The 13,540-nt window shown below is 41.7% G+C and overlaps 1 protein-coding gene across 3 annotated transcripts; it reads left to right on the top strand.

Moving 5' to 3' along the window:
* On the top strand, positions 1,484-7,209 carry LOC109832961. 3 transcript variants are annotated; one of them, XM_020400463.1, is made up of 8 exons: positions 1,490-2,029; positions 3,949-4,003; positions 4,183-4,257; positions 4,343-4,434; positions 5,159-5,240; positions 6,508-6,591; positions 6,693-6,824; positions 6,947-7,209. In XM_020400463.1, the coding sequence occupies exons 1-7, from the start codon at positions 1,698-1,700 to the stop codon at positions 6,810-6,812; spliced, it is 840 nt and encodes a 279-aa protein (XP_020256052.1). In that variant the 5' UTR covers positions 1,490-1,697; the 3' UTR covers positions 6,813-6,824; positions 6,947-7,209. The 3 variants fall into 3 exon arrangements, with proteins under 3 accessions (XP_020256053.1, XP_020256052.1, XP_020256051.1); XM_020400464.1 differs by lacking the exon at positions 6,947-7,209 and having other exon boundaries at positions 1,484-2,029; positions 5,159-5,214; XM_020400462.1 differs by having other exon boundaries at positions 1,491-2,029; positions 6,693-7,014.

The raw sequence follows: 13,540 nt of genomic DNA on the forward strand, positions 1-13,540 counted from the left end.
GAAGAAAGCGACCATTCATCAATCTTCAACAAACTCATCCCTACACTGATACATTTTGACTATGTGATCACTAGTACATCAACATATCTTATTAAGCAAAAGTTGGTAATTACTATAATGCTTCCGAAAACTATTGTTTAAAATTAATTTGCAGTCTCGATGAAAAATATAATACCTATTCTAAGATCAAATAAACGAATATTGAATTAACACAGATATAGAAAAAACAATTGTCTCTCTATTGCTTTTAATAGTGGATCTCTCTTAGTACCAGGGAGAATCTATATTTAATCATGTAATTTTAGAATACTTTACTGATCGTCTATCAATCACAAATTGCTTATTTGTATTTGAGAGACTAATGAGCAATCAATTTTAAAGATTTGAGGGACTTATATGAAATTTTTGAAGATTGAGGGATTAATATCTAAATAACTCATTCTTAAAGGGACAAATTTTGAAAAACGACCCTTTTTCAAATTTATTGGGCAAAACCGACCCTCTAGGAAATTAATGAGCAAAACCAACCCTTTGAGGGTCGGTTTTGCAATTTGCCTCCTCTTGTGAACTGCACGGGACTACTGGTCCCGTGCAGTCTACTTAATTCGCCCATTAATTTCCTCGTGACTGCCCATTAATCGGCTCCTCTCCAAAAAAAATCCCAAAAAAGACCCCCCGCACCCGCTCCTCCTCCGACCGCCCATTAATTTCCTCCATCGCCGCTCGTCGAGTTCCTCTTCACCCGCGCGCCATCACAGCCCCCCGAGCTCCGCCTCCGCTCGACCACCGCCCTGAGCACCTCAACCCAGCCAAGCCTTGCCACAGCCCTCCTGAGCTCCGAGCTCCTCCTCCCCGAGCTCCCTTCGTCGCTGCCCTCCGACCCGACGCACCGCCCTGAGCCTCCACCTCCTCAAGCTTCACCACGCCGCCTTCTCCCTAACTCCACCGCCCCCATCACCCGCTCGAGCCACCGCTTAGCCCGAGCTTCTCCTCCACCCGCACCACGATCCGACAGCCTCCGACCAGCCGAGCTCCCCTCAGCTCCGCCGTCAGCCTCCTCCGCAGCCCAAACTCCGACCACCACGCCAGATCCGCCCTCTCCTCCTGTCACCGCGCCCCAGCTCGACGCCTCAGCCCCGTCGCTGCCCTTCTCTCTGATCCCCTTCGTCGTCGTGCCAAGCTAGGGATTTGGTTTTTTCTTGAAGAGGAGAGCGATTTGGGGTGGGTTACGAGTGCGGGAAATTAAGTAGACTGCACGGGACTATTAGTCCCGTGCAGTTCACAATAAGGCCACACCGCAAAACCGACCATTTTCTTAAGAAAAGGGTCGGTTTTGCTCATTAATTTTCTAGAGGGTCGGTTTTGCCTAATAAATTTGAAAAAAGGTCGTTTTTCAAAATTTGTCCTTCTTAAAGTTGTTTCACTTTCTTCTTATCGATTCAAACAAGATGGGTATGCCTCACCCCGTGATCATTAAGCTACAGATATTGGTCATCAAATTTGGGGGGAAATAGTTCAATTATTAGGGGGAAAATGTATCACATAAAAACCCTTTATGCTTTAGGAGCAACAAAAGAGAGAGAGAGAGAGAATCCCATAGAAAAAAACTCAATGAAAGATGTGGCTGTGAATATTTCCTCAGTTCTAGACACAACCTTTCTCACTTGAGAAAACCCACAATTCTCAAGTGACCTCGAATGGCAAAATTATCAGCTCACGGTGGTCTCAGACCCCTCTCCAATGGCGAAAAGACCACCTTTGGCTCTGAACTGAGAGACCCATTTAGGTTCAATAAGAAGTTATTACTTGAAAACCCAATTGGGTTTCATAGAAGTAGTAGAGGGCTGAGAATTTCTAAGTTTTCTAGGGTTTGGTCTCATGGGATGAAATCTAATGGGTTCAAGTCCGAAAAGAAATTGAAGAGAGATGGTGTTGATAGTGAAGAGGAGGAGGAAGAGGTGGAGTTTAAAGAGTTTGGGAGAGATGAGTTTTCTTGCTTTAGAGGTTTGGTGCTTGATATCTCCTACAGGTCAGTGAGCTTCTATGTGCATGCAAAGTGTTTGTTAAAATGTCTTGTAGTTGATGTTTCGCTAAATAGTGGCTTGTTTACTATTGACTTGTTAGTTGGGAACTGGGTTATTGATATGCATTCTGAATTTATTGAATTTTGTTAGAAAATGAGCATTGCATGACCTGGACATCAAAATTGCTTATGTGATTAGCCTAGCATTCTTCTATAGAGTCGTTGAAGCGTCTAGCATATTGACAATGAAACTCATCACAAGTAATGGAGAAAATGAATGAATCATCAATAATAGTTAAAAATATCAGAGTGGGTTGCTTCAATTGTCAAAAGCTGACAATCGTTATGTTTAAATTCAAAATAGAGATTTAATTAATTAGAGTAGAATGGTTGGTTGGATTAGTGCCTTCTTAGAATGAACCATGTTGAGTTAAACTCTTTACTTCCATAAAATTTTCATATTATATGGGCTCTAAGCTATAACTTGGAATCCAGTTGAGTAATTAAGTTGGATCTAGTCAATTACAGAACTTTAACAGCTATGATGTTATTAGAAATTACCAAGGATTAATATTAAGAAGCTATATAAGTGATACTCCCTAAATTTTAGCCTCTTGAGTTATTACTCTTTTCATTATACTTTAAACTTTTGTACTTATCTATCACTAAAGTATGGCCTGACTAATCTCCATTATATTGGTCCAATATATATCATATCTATTTTATTTCTATTTGCTGAAAGTAACATATGTACTTAGAAATTGATTTGACACCAACCACTGGACTATACAACTTTTGCTTGAGACTTATTCCATCGGCCACTGGATATGACAACTAAATAAGAATAGCATTTAGTGGCTAAGTTCCACCTTGTAGCCAGCTTACAGTGTAACACTATTCCACCCCATATGATCAAAAACATTTATGGATATCAAATTTACGTCATTAAACCTTATAAATACCAAATCATATCCTAATTATTTCAGTAGATGTGTCATATTTGACACATGAAAATCATTAATGCAAAAAGATACCGACTGATTTTCTAAATTCTCAATTATCACATGCATTGCTAGTATAAATACATGATTAGATGAAAATATAGGTAGACTCAAGAATATGAAATCTGAAAAGTTAGAACCAGTTATAGTGACCATAAAGAGTTTAGAAACTATAGCATTTTGCTATATGAGGTTCAGGGTCTGATCCCATCTGGCGACGGGGGAGCCAATGCCTGTAGCGGGCTCAACTCTGCCCTGATTCCGCTAGAATACTTTAAAAAGGTTTAAGATAAGTTAGTGGAAGAATATATATTCGTCAGCAATTGTTTATTCGTGATCGACATCACTATTTATTGGGTGTTTCAGGTCACCAACATCAATTGTTAATGTACAAAGCCTGAAAAAAACCCATCTAATACTGATGTTGAGCTGCTCCCAATGAATTGTCAATGTTTTTCTGACTGAATCAAAGAAGTAGGGAAACTATTTATTCATCCTGCCATTTGGAGTTTTAGTTATGTAGAAGTTTATAACTTTATTGGTTTGCAGTAAAATGGAACAAATATTTTGTTCTATTAGATGACGTAATTAGGATTTTTGGTATGGACGAATATAGAGTTTGATTGTAAATTCATATTATCGATAATTACACTACTTTTTATTGATTCGTCTGATGATTAATGTGTTGGATATATATTTTGGGGCTTAACATTCTACCTTCGACTCTAATGATGTGATAAAGGCATAATTCTTCCGTGTCAATCTGCTGTTTATGTTCTTGCCAGTGGCATTTTTTATAAGGAACACAAAATGTCTTTTGAAATGCACATTTTCAAATTGAAACTAATTGATGATTATCTTTTTAGGCCTGTCTTTTGAAATGCACATTTTCAAATTGAAACTAATTGATGGTTATCTTTTTAGGCCTGTCAATGTTGTCTGCTGGAAGCGCGCAATCTGTCTGGAATTCACGGAGAAGGTCAGATTGCTGCTTTTTTTTAAGTCCTTGTGCATTAAGCTTTGAGGCTTAAAGACATAAGTTATTTAAGCCTAACTCTGAGCTTGCTATCAAGAAATTGGTGATTTCTATTTAACAATTTTTGTTTCTCGAGGAAGAGATCATCTTTCAGTTAAGAAATTGTTGCTTTCATTTGGCAGGCTGATGTCTTAGAGTATTATGATCAGACTGTGCCTTCTGCTCAAGGATCTTTCAATATTCCAGCTGTCTTAAGAGTATGAAAAGAGCCACCAATTTTATCAACTTGTACTAATCCAATTATAACATCCTAAAGTCACTAAACATCCTTGTTCTGTTTAGGTTCCTCATTTGCTACAGGTTGTTAAGAGAAGAAGGGTCAAGCATAGCCTTAGCCGAAAAAATATTCTTTACAGGGATTCTTACACTTGTCAGTAAGTACAACTTCAGAATTGTTTTTTCTATGACTAGCAAACAGCAATGATGCATCACTACATGTGATATTGCAACTGTTACCTAGAAAATGCATTTATAAGGTGTTTGGCTCTTATGGTAAATATCATATATGAAACTACATGGTAGGTTAATTTCAATAGGGAGTTCTTAGTTTGTTTGTTTTTTACCATAATGCTGAATTTTTCAGTTTGCCTTTCTTTTAGGGAAGTGATTTTTTTTCTTCTTCTTTAGTTGTATTTTCTACTTCTACTGCTAAGGTTCAACTAAGTTGCATACCATTTTTCTAAATAAATCTTAACAATATGGGGAGGAACTCAAGTGTAAGTACTTCAATTACCTTTCCACCTCAACTCCTAGATTTCCCTTCATTTGCTGTGCATAATATTAGGCATGAGAATTGTGTATCTATGAAGCAAATAGCATAGGGTAAATATCAGAAAAAAATATTATAACCCCCCACCCCCCACACACACACCCCCCTAATTTTCAATTTTATGAGAAACCCCCTTTTAACTTTGAGATTTTATTAGAAAACCCCCTAAAATAAAGGGGGCTTTCTGATAAAAGCTCAAAGTTAAAGGGAGTTTTCTTTTAGCCCCTAAACTTAGGGGGGGGGGGGGTTCTGATTATCCTCCAAAGTTAAGAGGGGCTTCATGATATTTAGCCTAAAAAATAATAATATTTGCTCTCTGCTGTCCACAGATACTGTTCTTCCAAGGAGAACTTAACCATCGACCATGTTTTGCCAGTGTCACAAGGTGGTGAATGGACCTGGGAGAATTTGGTATTCAGTATTTCTTTAACTTCCATAATTTCAGCACATTGGTGTGTATCACAAGTTATGTTTTCAATATCTGTGCTTGTTTATTTGTGATTTTATCCAGAGCAGGACTGATGTGTATACTCTTACCCAATACCCATGACCTAGAATAGACTTTATTGCTTCCAACTCGATTAGTTCTCTCATGTCCAATCATATTTTATAGTGCTAGGACCCAAATGTTAATCTGCTAAAGGTAAAGTCGTGAAGAGAATATGTGGAAACTAGAATATGTATATGGAAAAAAAAGGTGGATACATGTAAAATATAAGTCCAGAGGGTTTATGACTGTAAAAATGCAGGATTTGCATACTTAGATTTTGTGGTCTACTGCAGACAACCAACATTCTCTGCATATGGTTTTCCGAATAAAAATTAGTGACACAAAATCGTCCAAATCAAGGATAGATTTTTCATTCACACGTTCACTTCACTGTGCTGCAAACTCCTTCTGAGCCGTTCTACTGCTTGATTTTGCTTCAGCACCTCTCAAATTACTGCTGCTACTTAGCTACCCTATCTCTCCTATTCAATTCCCATTCTATAAAAATCCTAATCCAAGAATATGAAAGTGATGTAAACACTAAAGTGCATATGTCCATGTCTTTGACAGAAAAACCATCTCATCTACCCTTTATTTAAATTTTTTCAGAATCATCATGTATCCATGCTAGGATTAACTGAAGTGGATCCTCCTTTCACATGATTGTCAAGCTTATGGAGTCCATCAATGGCATTCTGGACCACATCATTGACTTTTTTGACCATTGGATGCTAAGAATAATAACAAGCTTCTTAAGGAAACAAATCAATGCTACAAATAATTAGCCGGATTGGCGAACCAAATTAGCTGCACCTCATGCAAGCTCAACAAACCAAGCTCAAAAATTTATGGGTTAGACTGATCCTTGAGATGTGAATCCATCAAAATTTCCTATGTAGCTCATTCCAGTAACTCATGGTTGATCATTCTGAATCCTGTCAAAATTTCTTTTTTGAACCCATGAAATAAAGAAGAAAAGTATTAAGGTTTTTTCCAAATCATGATATTAATTCATTGACATTCAGGTCTGACTGCAAATCCTTGTCCAAACTGAACAAAGCAAACTGTTAAGATGTTAAAAATAATGACCGATGCTACTAAAAAAGGTTGACAATCAAACAAATCATTCAATTATTTACTCTTTCATTTACACTTTCTGTATCCGTTATATGACCTTTGATGGTGCAGGTCACAGCATGCTCAAGATGCAACTCAAGAAAAGGTCAGAAAACCTTAGAGGAAACAAACATGACGCTGCTTAAGATCCCAAAGGTCTCAACTTTCATGTTAATGCTTCCTTTAGCAAAAATGAACTCCTATGTGTATCTTTTTCTCTGATTAATATCAAAATGTTGCTTCTCTGGTTACTGCAGGCTCCAAAAGACTTCGACATACTTGCTATACCTTTGACATCGAGTGCGGTAAAAGTGCTAAGGGCGAAAAAAGGTTTACCAGAAGAGTGGCTTCAGTACTTGGGAAAGCTAGTGTCATAACAATAATCAGAAGTAACTCTCTTACAAAATTAGACTCATTTTTTTTTTTAATCTTCTATCATTGTATGTAAAATTCTGCAACAAATGATGATATACTAACTTTGTTCGTCGTTTCCAACGATGCTCCTGAACAGACTAGATGTTACTGAAGGCGTGTTAATGTTACTCATGGATTGTAAGGATTTTTTGTCTCGACGTTTCATCTTGTTCTTTTTCCTCTTCATTAGAGTTTTGATCACGTTGTGTTGGAAGATCAATTTTGTTGTGATTGTGTTCTTTCCTTTTTCTCATTTGGAGATGAATGCATACTTATGTTCATCAACGGATAAATGTTGCAGTTTGGGCACCCTTTTGTTCTTTTAAGCAAAGAGGAAGAGTTTCACATTGAGACTGCCTACATGGAATTTGTGTGGCATTGAAGGAAAATGATGACTTTCTGTTAGAGATGCAATACTCCCATCTTAATTGTGTTTGCCAATGTTGGATTTATAAAATGGGTTGCATTTCAAAAATCTTGTCGGTTGATGTCAAGCAAAGGGTTATTACCAATTTCTGTCTCTTCCTTGAAATAATTTCCTGGAATTTAATGCAAAGCAAAAAATGGTGGAAGTTAGCCCACCCCAATGGTCCATCTTATGATTCCAATTTCAGAGGAATCTTCCCTAACGTGGACTCTGATGGAGGAAAGGAGATGCAAACTTCTTTTATGGAAATGGTTAGTTTCCACCATTCAATTTCCTAGGGTCACTTACATTTAAAAGTTACACAAAAGTAAGAGAGTAAATTAACAATAGAATGTATATTGGCGCATTTAAAAGTTACACAAAAGTAAGAGAGTAAATTAACAATAGAATGTATATTGGCCATGTTATCTGGTGTGTTGCAAACTTGACAGACATCCAAATTATCTATAATGAACAAATCAGCTCTCATTTACTCAAAATAGGAAGACTAATAAAACTATCAAAAAAAATTCTTTTTTTTCCTTCCATGTTTAATATGAAGTAATTACAGAAAATGTTAAATTTCATTTATAGCAATTCCAAAAACAACAAGAATACGAACAATGGAGGGGAGGAGGCAAAGCCAGCTGTGAACAGTTTGGAAGCATGGAAGAGAGCTCTCAAATTTCAAAGAAAACCCCCAGAATAACTCAAGAAAATGCCATCATCAGTTACAAAAGTGGCCCCCACTTTCAACCCATGGACCCCTCTCTGGTCTCTTCTCCCAAGAGACCTACACATGTAATTTTGGTAGGCTGGCATGCACTCCTTGACAAAGAAAAGAAATTCAGCGGGTGGGTCATTCAACCCATAAGCACACCCTCTGATATTGTGGGGCCCAAGTGGGTGAATGTACCATTCTCCAAATTAAAACTGTTTGGTAACCAAAGTGTTTCTTTTTGTAGTGTTTTTTTAAAAAAACATCATATCATGGTGTTTATTTTTCAAACGTGTTTTCAAAACACCATTTATAGTTATTATTTATTATATAGTGCGGTGGTGGCGGGCGGCGGGCGGCGGAAGGGCGCGGCCGCTGGCGGCCGGCGACCGACGATGGACCGAACGACGATCGCGGACGGCGAGGGCAGGCGACGGGCGGTGCGAGCGGCCGACAGGCGGCGGATGGCGGCGCGGCCAGACGACGCAATGACCTGTCGGCCGACGGGCGGCGGGCGGACGACCACCGGATCGGGTGCGGGCGGTGGTGACGACGGCGGAGAGCGGCGGCGGCTGACGGGCGCGGACGGCCGTCGCGGCCGGCAGGGCGGCGAACAGCGAGGCTAAGCGCGGCGGGCAAGTGGGGTGCGCGGACGACGCGAGCGCGAGCGCCCGGCGGCGTGCGGCGGTAGACGCAGCGGCGGCATGATAGTGACGGGCGGGGACGGGCCGGAGCGACGGCGGCGGCGGGCGGGTGGCGGCGGCGGGGCAACGGTCAGCGAGGACGGCCGACGGGCAGCGGCGGGCTAGGTGGCGGCAGCGGCGACAGCGGCAGGTGGTGGCGGCGGGCGGCGAGCGACCGACGAGCAGGCGGCGGACGGCCGACGGGCAGTGGCGACGGCGGGCGACAGACGCGCGGGCACCGGCGGGCGCAACGGCGACGGCGGGAGGGCGGCGGTAGCGGCCAGGGGGCGGGGGCGGCGGACGCTGACGAGCAGCGAGCGGCGCGGGAGGTCGCGGGCTTAGATAAAAACGGAATCTCAAAACATTTTTTTAGTGTTTTAAAAAAAACGTTATTTTTTTGATTTTGTAAAGGGTCAAGTCAAAAATCGCCCCGGTTACCAACACGTTTCATTGTTTTTTTTGAAAAAAAAAGAAAACGGCAAAAACGCCGATGGTTGCAAACGCAGAGATTCGTACCATAAAATATTTAATATTTAAATTAGCCTAAAATTATTTAGATGTGGTTGGTAATCATGTATTTTTTATTGTGTTTTTTGTAAAAAACACATATCATGGTGTTGTCTTTTTCAAATGTGTTTTGAAAACACCATTTTTGGTCAATATTTGAGCCATCTTTATACAGCGGCAACGGCGGACGGGCGACGACTAGCGACGGTGGTCGGCGGGTGGCGGCGGCGGCCGGTGGGCGGTGGTCGCTGAGGCGGGCGACGGTGATGGCGGCGACGGGTGGAGGGTGGCCGACGGGCGAGCGACGGCGGGCCGATGGGTGGTTGACGGGTTGGCGAGCGCCGCGGGAAGGCGCGGGAAGCCGGGGCAGCAACGGCAGGCGCAGTGGCGGGCGGCGACGGCGGGGTGCGACGACGGCGGGCCGACTGTGGCCGAGTGGCGACGGGCGACAGGCGGCAGCCGAGGGGCGACGGCGGTGGCGTGGTGGCGACGGGTGAAGGGTGGCTGAGGTGGGTGGCGGCGGGCCGGGGAGGCGGCGACAGTGGTGTGGTGCAACGGCGGGCGAGCTGGCGATAGCCGCAGGCCAACAGGCGGGGCGACGGCAAGCGGCGACGACGGCGACGGCAACGGACGACGGGACAGCCGGTGACCGTGGGTGGCGGCGTGGCCGCCAACGGGCGAGCGCGACGGCGGCGGAAGACAGCGAGCGTGACCGCGAGTGGCGGTGGCCTCAAGGGCGAACGAGCGGGTACGGCGGAGTGGCCGGCACGACGGGGATTAAGCTGAGAGTTCGGATTCTATGATGTTGGTCTGTTGTTTGTAAGGGGGAGGGGTCTGGAGTATTCTGATGAAATCGTTTGATATGGACTGTTAGTTATAGGTAGTGAATGATTTGGCGCTCGGGCCTGAGCGAGTCAAAGCTCAGTTTGTAAGCTCATTTCTATAACGCGGCGGCAACGGGCGGTACGGTGCGACACGATGAGCGGACCGGATGGCGATTCGGGCGGGGTGGGTCGCGCGGCGGGGCCAGGTGCGGTGCCGAGTGTCGCTGACGATGCGGCGGCGAGCAACGGTGATGGCGGGCGACAGAGGGATGGTAGGGTGGCGCGAACGGGCGGAGCAGACAGGCGGGTCTGCGTATGGCTTGGTTGTAACGGGTTGCGCGAGCGGCCGCGGGAAGCAGCGGAAGAGCCTGGGGGCAGCAACTGGGCCAGGGCTAATGGCGGGGCGGCGAACGGCAGGGTGGTCAGACAGGACGGCGCGCGGGCCGAGCTGCTGCCAGAGCGGCGGCTGATCGGGGCGAGCAGTCGGCAGCCGACGGGCGACGGCGGTGGCGTGGTGGCGAGCGGGTGAAGAGGTGGCTGGAGGTGGGTGCGCGGCTGGGCCGGGCGAGGGCGGCGACAGTGGTGGTGGTGGGGCAACGGCGGGCGACGTGGGCGGATAGCCGCAGGCCCAACAGGCGGGCGACGGCAACTGCCGGGGGACGACCGACGACGCACGCAAACGGTCGGTACGACGGACAGCGCGGTGACGGCGTGCGGTGGACGGCCGCGGTGGCGCGGCCACCGGGCGAGCGGCGACCTCAGGCGGCGGCCGGAAAGACAAGGCGCTAGGCGTCGACCGGGCGGGTTGGCGGTGGGCCTCAAGGCTGACGAGGCGGGCGGCGGTGCCTGGCCAACGAGCAAGCCGTGGCGGGCGTGAAGCGCGCCTGGGGCGGGCGGGTTTTGAATATGAAAAACGGAATCTTAAAACACATTTTTAGTGTTTTGAGATAAGTGTTTAAATTTTAGATTTTGTAAATGGACAAGTCAAAAAAACGCCTTGATTGCCAAACACGTTTCTTAGTTGTTTTTGTTGAAAAAAAACAGAAATAGCAAAAACGCTATAATTGCCAAACTTAACTGAATATTTTCAATTCGTCAAACTAGGGGCCAATTTAGTATTATATTTTTCAGGCTGCTTCTGCTTAGTTTTTAAAGAAGTAATGAATAATAGTATTTAATAAGACTTATTTCGATTAATTATTGAAATTACTGATGTTTTTAAGAAAGTACTTTCAGAAGCAATCCGTGAATATTTTTAAAAGCAGCTTTTAAAATAGTCCCTAAAATCATTTAACTTTCTATTAGGTCCTCCAATCCTTGGTCAAACTAAGGGTCAGTTTAGTATTACTTTAGCTTTAGACATTATTATTTTATTTATTCAAAATTTTCTTCTTAATAGTAATAGCTAAAATTATGTTTATATTTATTATTTTTACTTAGAGTAATCTTTAAGCACAATGTTATCAAATATCTTATTGTTGCTTTTGGAAGTAGATTATGACATGTGATTATCAAATATCTATTTTCAGCAACTTATATAAATTATTTTTATAAGCTAATCATATAAGCAACTTATGATAAGCTCTAACAACATTAAACTGGCCCTATGTCCCTTTGTATCATTAGGTCCATCCATCCTTATAAATTATTTCAAATTAATTATTGAAATCCAAATTAATAGAAGCAACACGTGACAATTGAGGTACTTAATAGCAACTTCAATCATTTAAGGGTCTTATTTTAAAATATTAAAAAATGAAAAATTATGTCAAGGTCTAAATATAAAGAGTAGCATGTGAGCTGGCCCTTCCACATTTTCTCATTGTGGATCAGAGCCAAAAAATATCACTTCATATGATTTAGCAATTTATTCCCCGCCAATTAAGCATAAAGAGAAACAAACATAAAACCCAAAAATATCCTCATTTCCTCCTCTCTATTCTCTCCAAATCTAAATCTTCATGGCTCCTCCTTCTTCCTCTCCTCTCTTCCTCTCTCCTAACCCATCTCATTCCCACAATTGACCTTGGGTGCAAGCTCTAGTCATGTCGTTCGCTCCTTTTCTCCCTTTAATTTTCTCACTAATTTTTCCTACCCCCCACACCCCACCCCCAAAAAAAACTCTAATTTGGCCAGCAATGGCGAAACTCTCGAATTTGTTGGAGTTGTCGTCGAAGGATCCAACAAACAATAAATCGATCCCTAACACCAAAGGCGAAGAGGTGGCGAAGAAAGGAGCGGAGGAGGATGAGGAGGAGCTTGAGTCCGTTGCAATTCCATAAGACCTCTAAACTATAAATTTTTAAAGAAATTTGTAATTTCTATTTGAACATCGTAAAAAGATAAAAAATTTAAAAAATACTGGCTAAATGTGATATTTTTTATAATTTTTTATGTTAAGTTCAAGTCCAAGGTAGAATATTAAGTCTAAGGAGTTGGAAGTGAAGTCTAAGGGCTTGTATGTTAAGCCTATTGGGTTGAATAATAAGTCTAAGGGCTTGTATTCTAAGTCCATTGGGTTTTATAATAAGTCTAATTTGGTAAATATTAAGTATAATGGAATATATGTTAAGTCTAAGTTATTGAATGTTAAGTGTAATTCGTCACATGTTAAGTCTAACGCGTTGTATGTTAAATCTAATTAGTTTGATATTAATTCTAATTGATTGAATGTTAAGTCTATATAGAGTTGGAAGTTAAGTCCAAGGGCTTGTATGTTAAGTCTATTGGATTGAATAATAAGTCTAATTTGTTGAATGTTAAGTGTAATGGATTATATGTTAAGTCTAATTTGTTGAATAGTAAGTGTAATTTGTTATATATTAAGTCTAATGTGTTGTATATTAAGTCTAATTGGCAAGATATTAATTCTAATTGGTTGAATGTTAAGTCTATAGAGTTGAATATAATCCATTAGACTTAACATACAATAAAGTATATTTAACATTCAACAAATTAGGCTTAACATATAATCCATTACACTTAACATACAAGCCATTGGACTTCATTTTCAACTCATTAGACTTAACATCAAACCAATTTGAGTTAACAAACGAGACTTAACATTCGATATATTAGACTTTAACATATAACAAATTATACTTAACATTCAAAAAGTTAGGCTTAACATATAATCCATCACAGTTAACATACAATGCATTGGATTTTATTTTTAACTGATTAGACTTAACATCGAACCAATTTGTGTTAACAAACGAGACTTAACATTCGGTATATTAGACTTTAACATATAACAAATTATACTTAACATTCAAAAATTAGGCTTAACATATAATCCATTACACTTAACATACAATGCATTGGATTTTATTTTTAACTGATTAGACTTAACATCAAATCAATTTGTGTTAACAAACGAGACTTAACATTCGGTATATTAGACTTGACAATCTTCCGATTAGACTTAACATTTAATTTATTAGACTTGACATTTATCTAATTAGAATTAATATTCAACAGATTAAACTTGGCATTCCTCTCATTAAAATTCCAACTTAGGGTTTTTTTTTGTTTTTTTTTTGGGTGGGGGTGG

This window comes from Asparagus officinalis, chromosome 3 (genome assembly GCF_001876935.1).
Source record: "Asparagus officinalis chromosome 3, Aspof.V1, whole genome shotgun sequence".
NCBI classification, from domain to species: Eukaryota; Viridiplantae; Streptophyta; class Magnoliopsida; order Asparagales; family Asparagaceae; genus Asparagus; species Asparagus officinalis.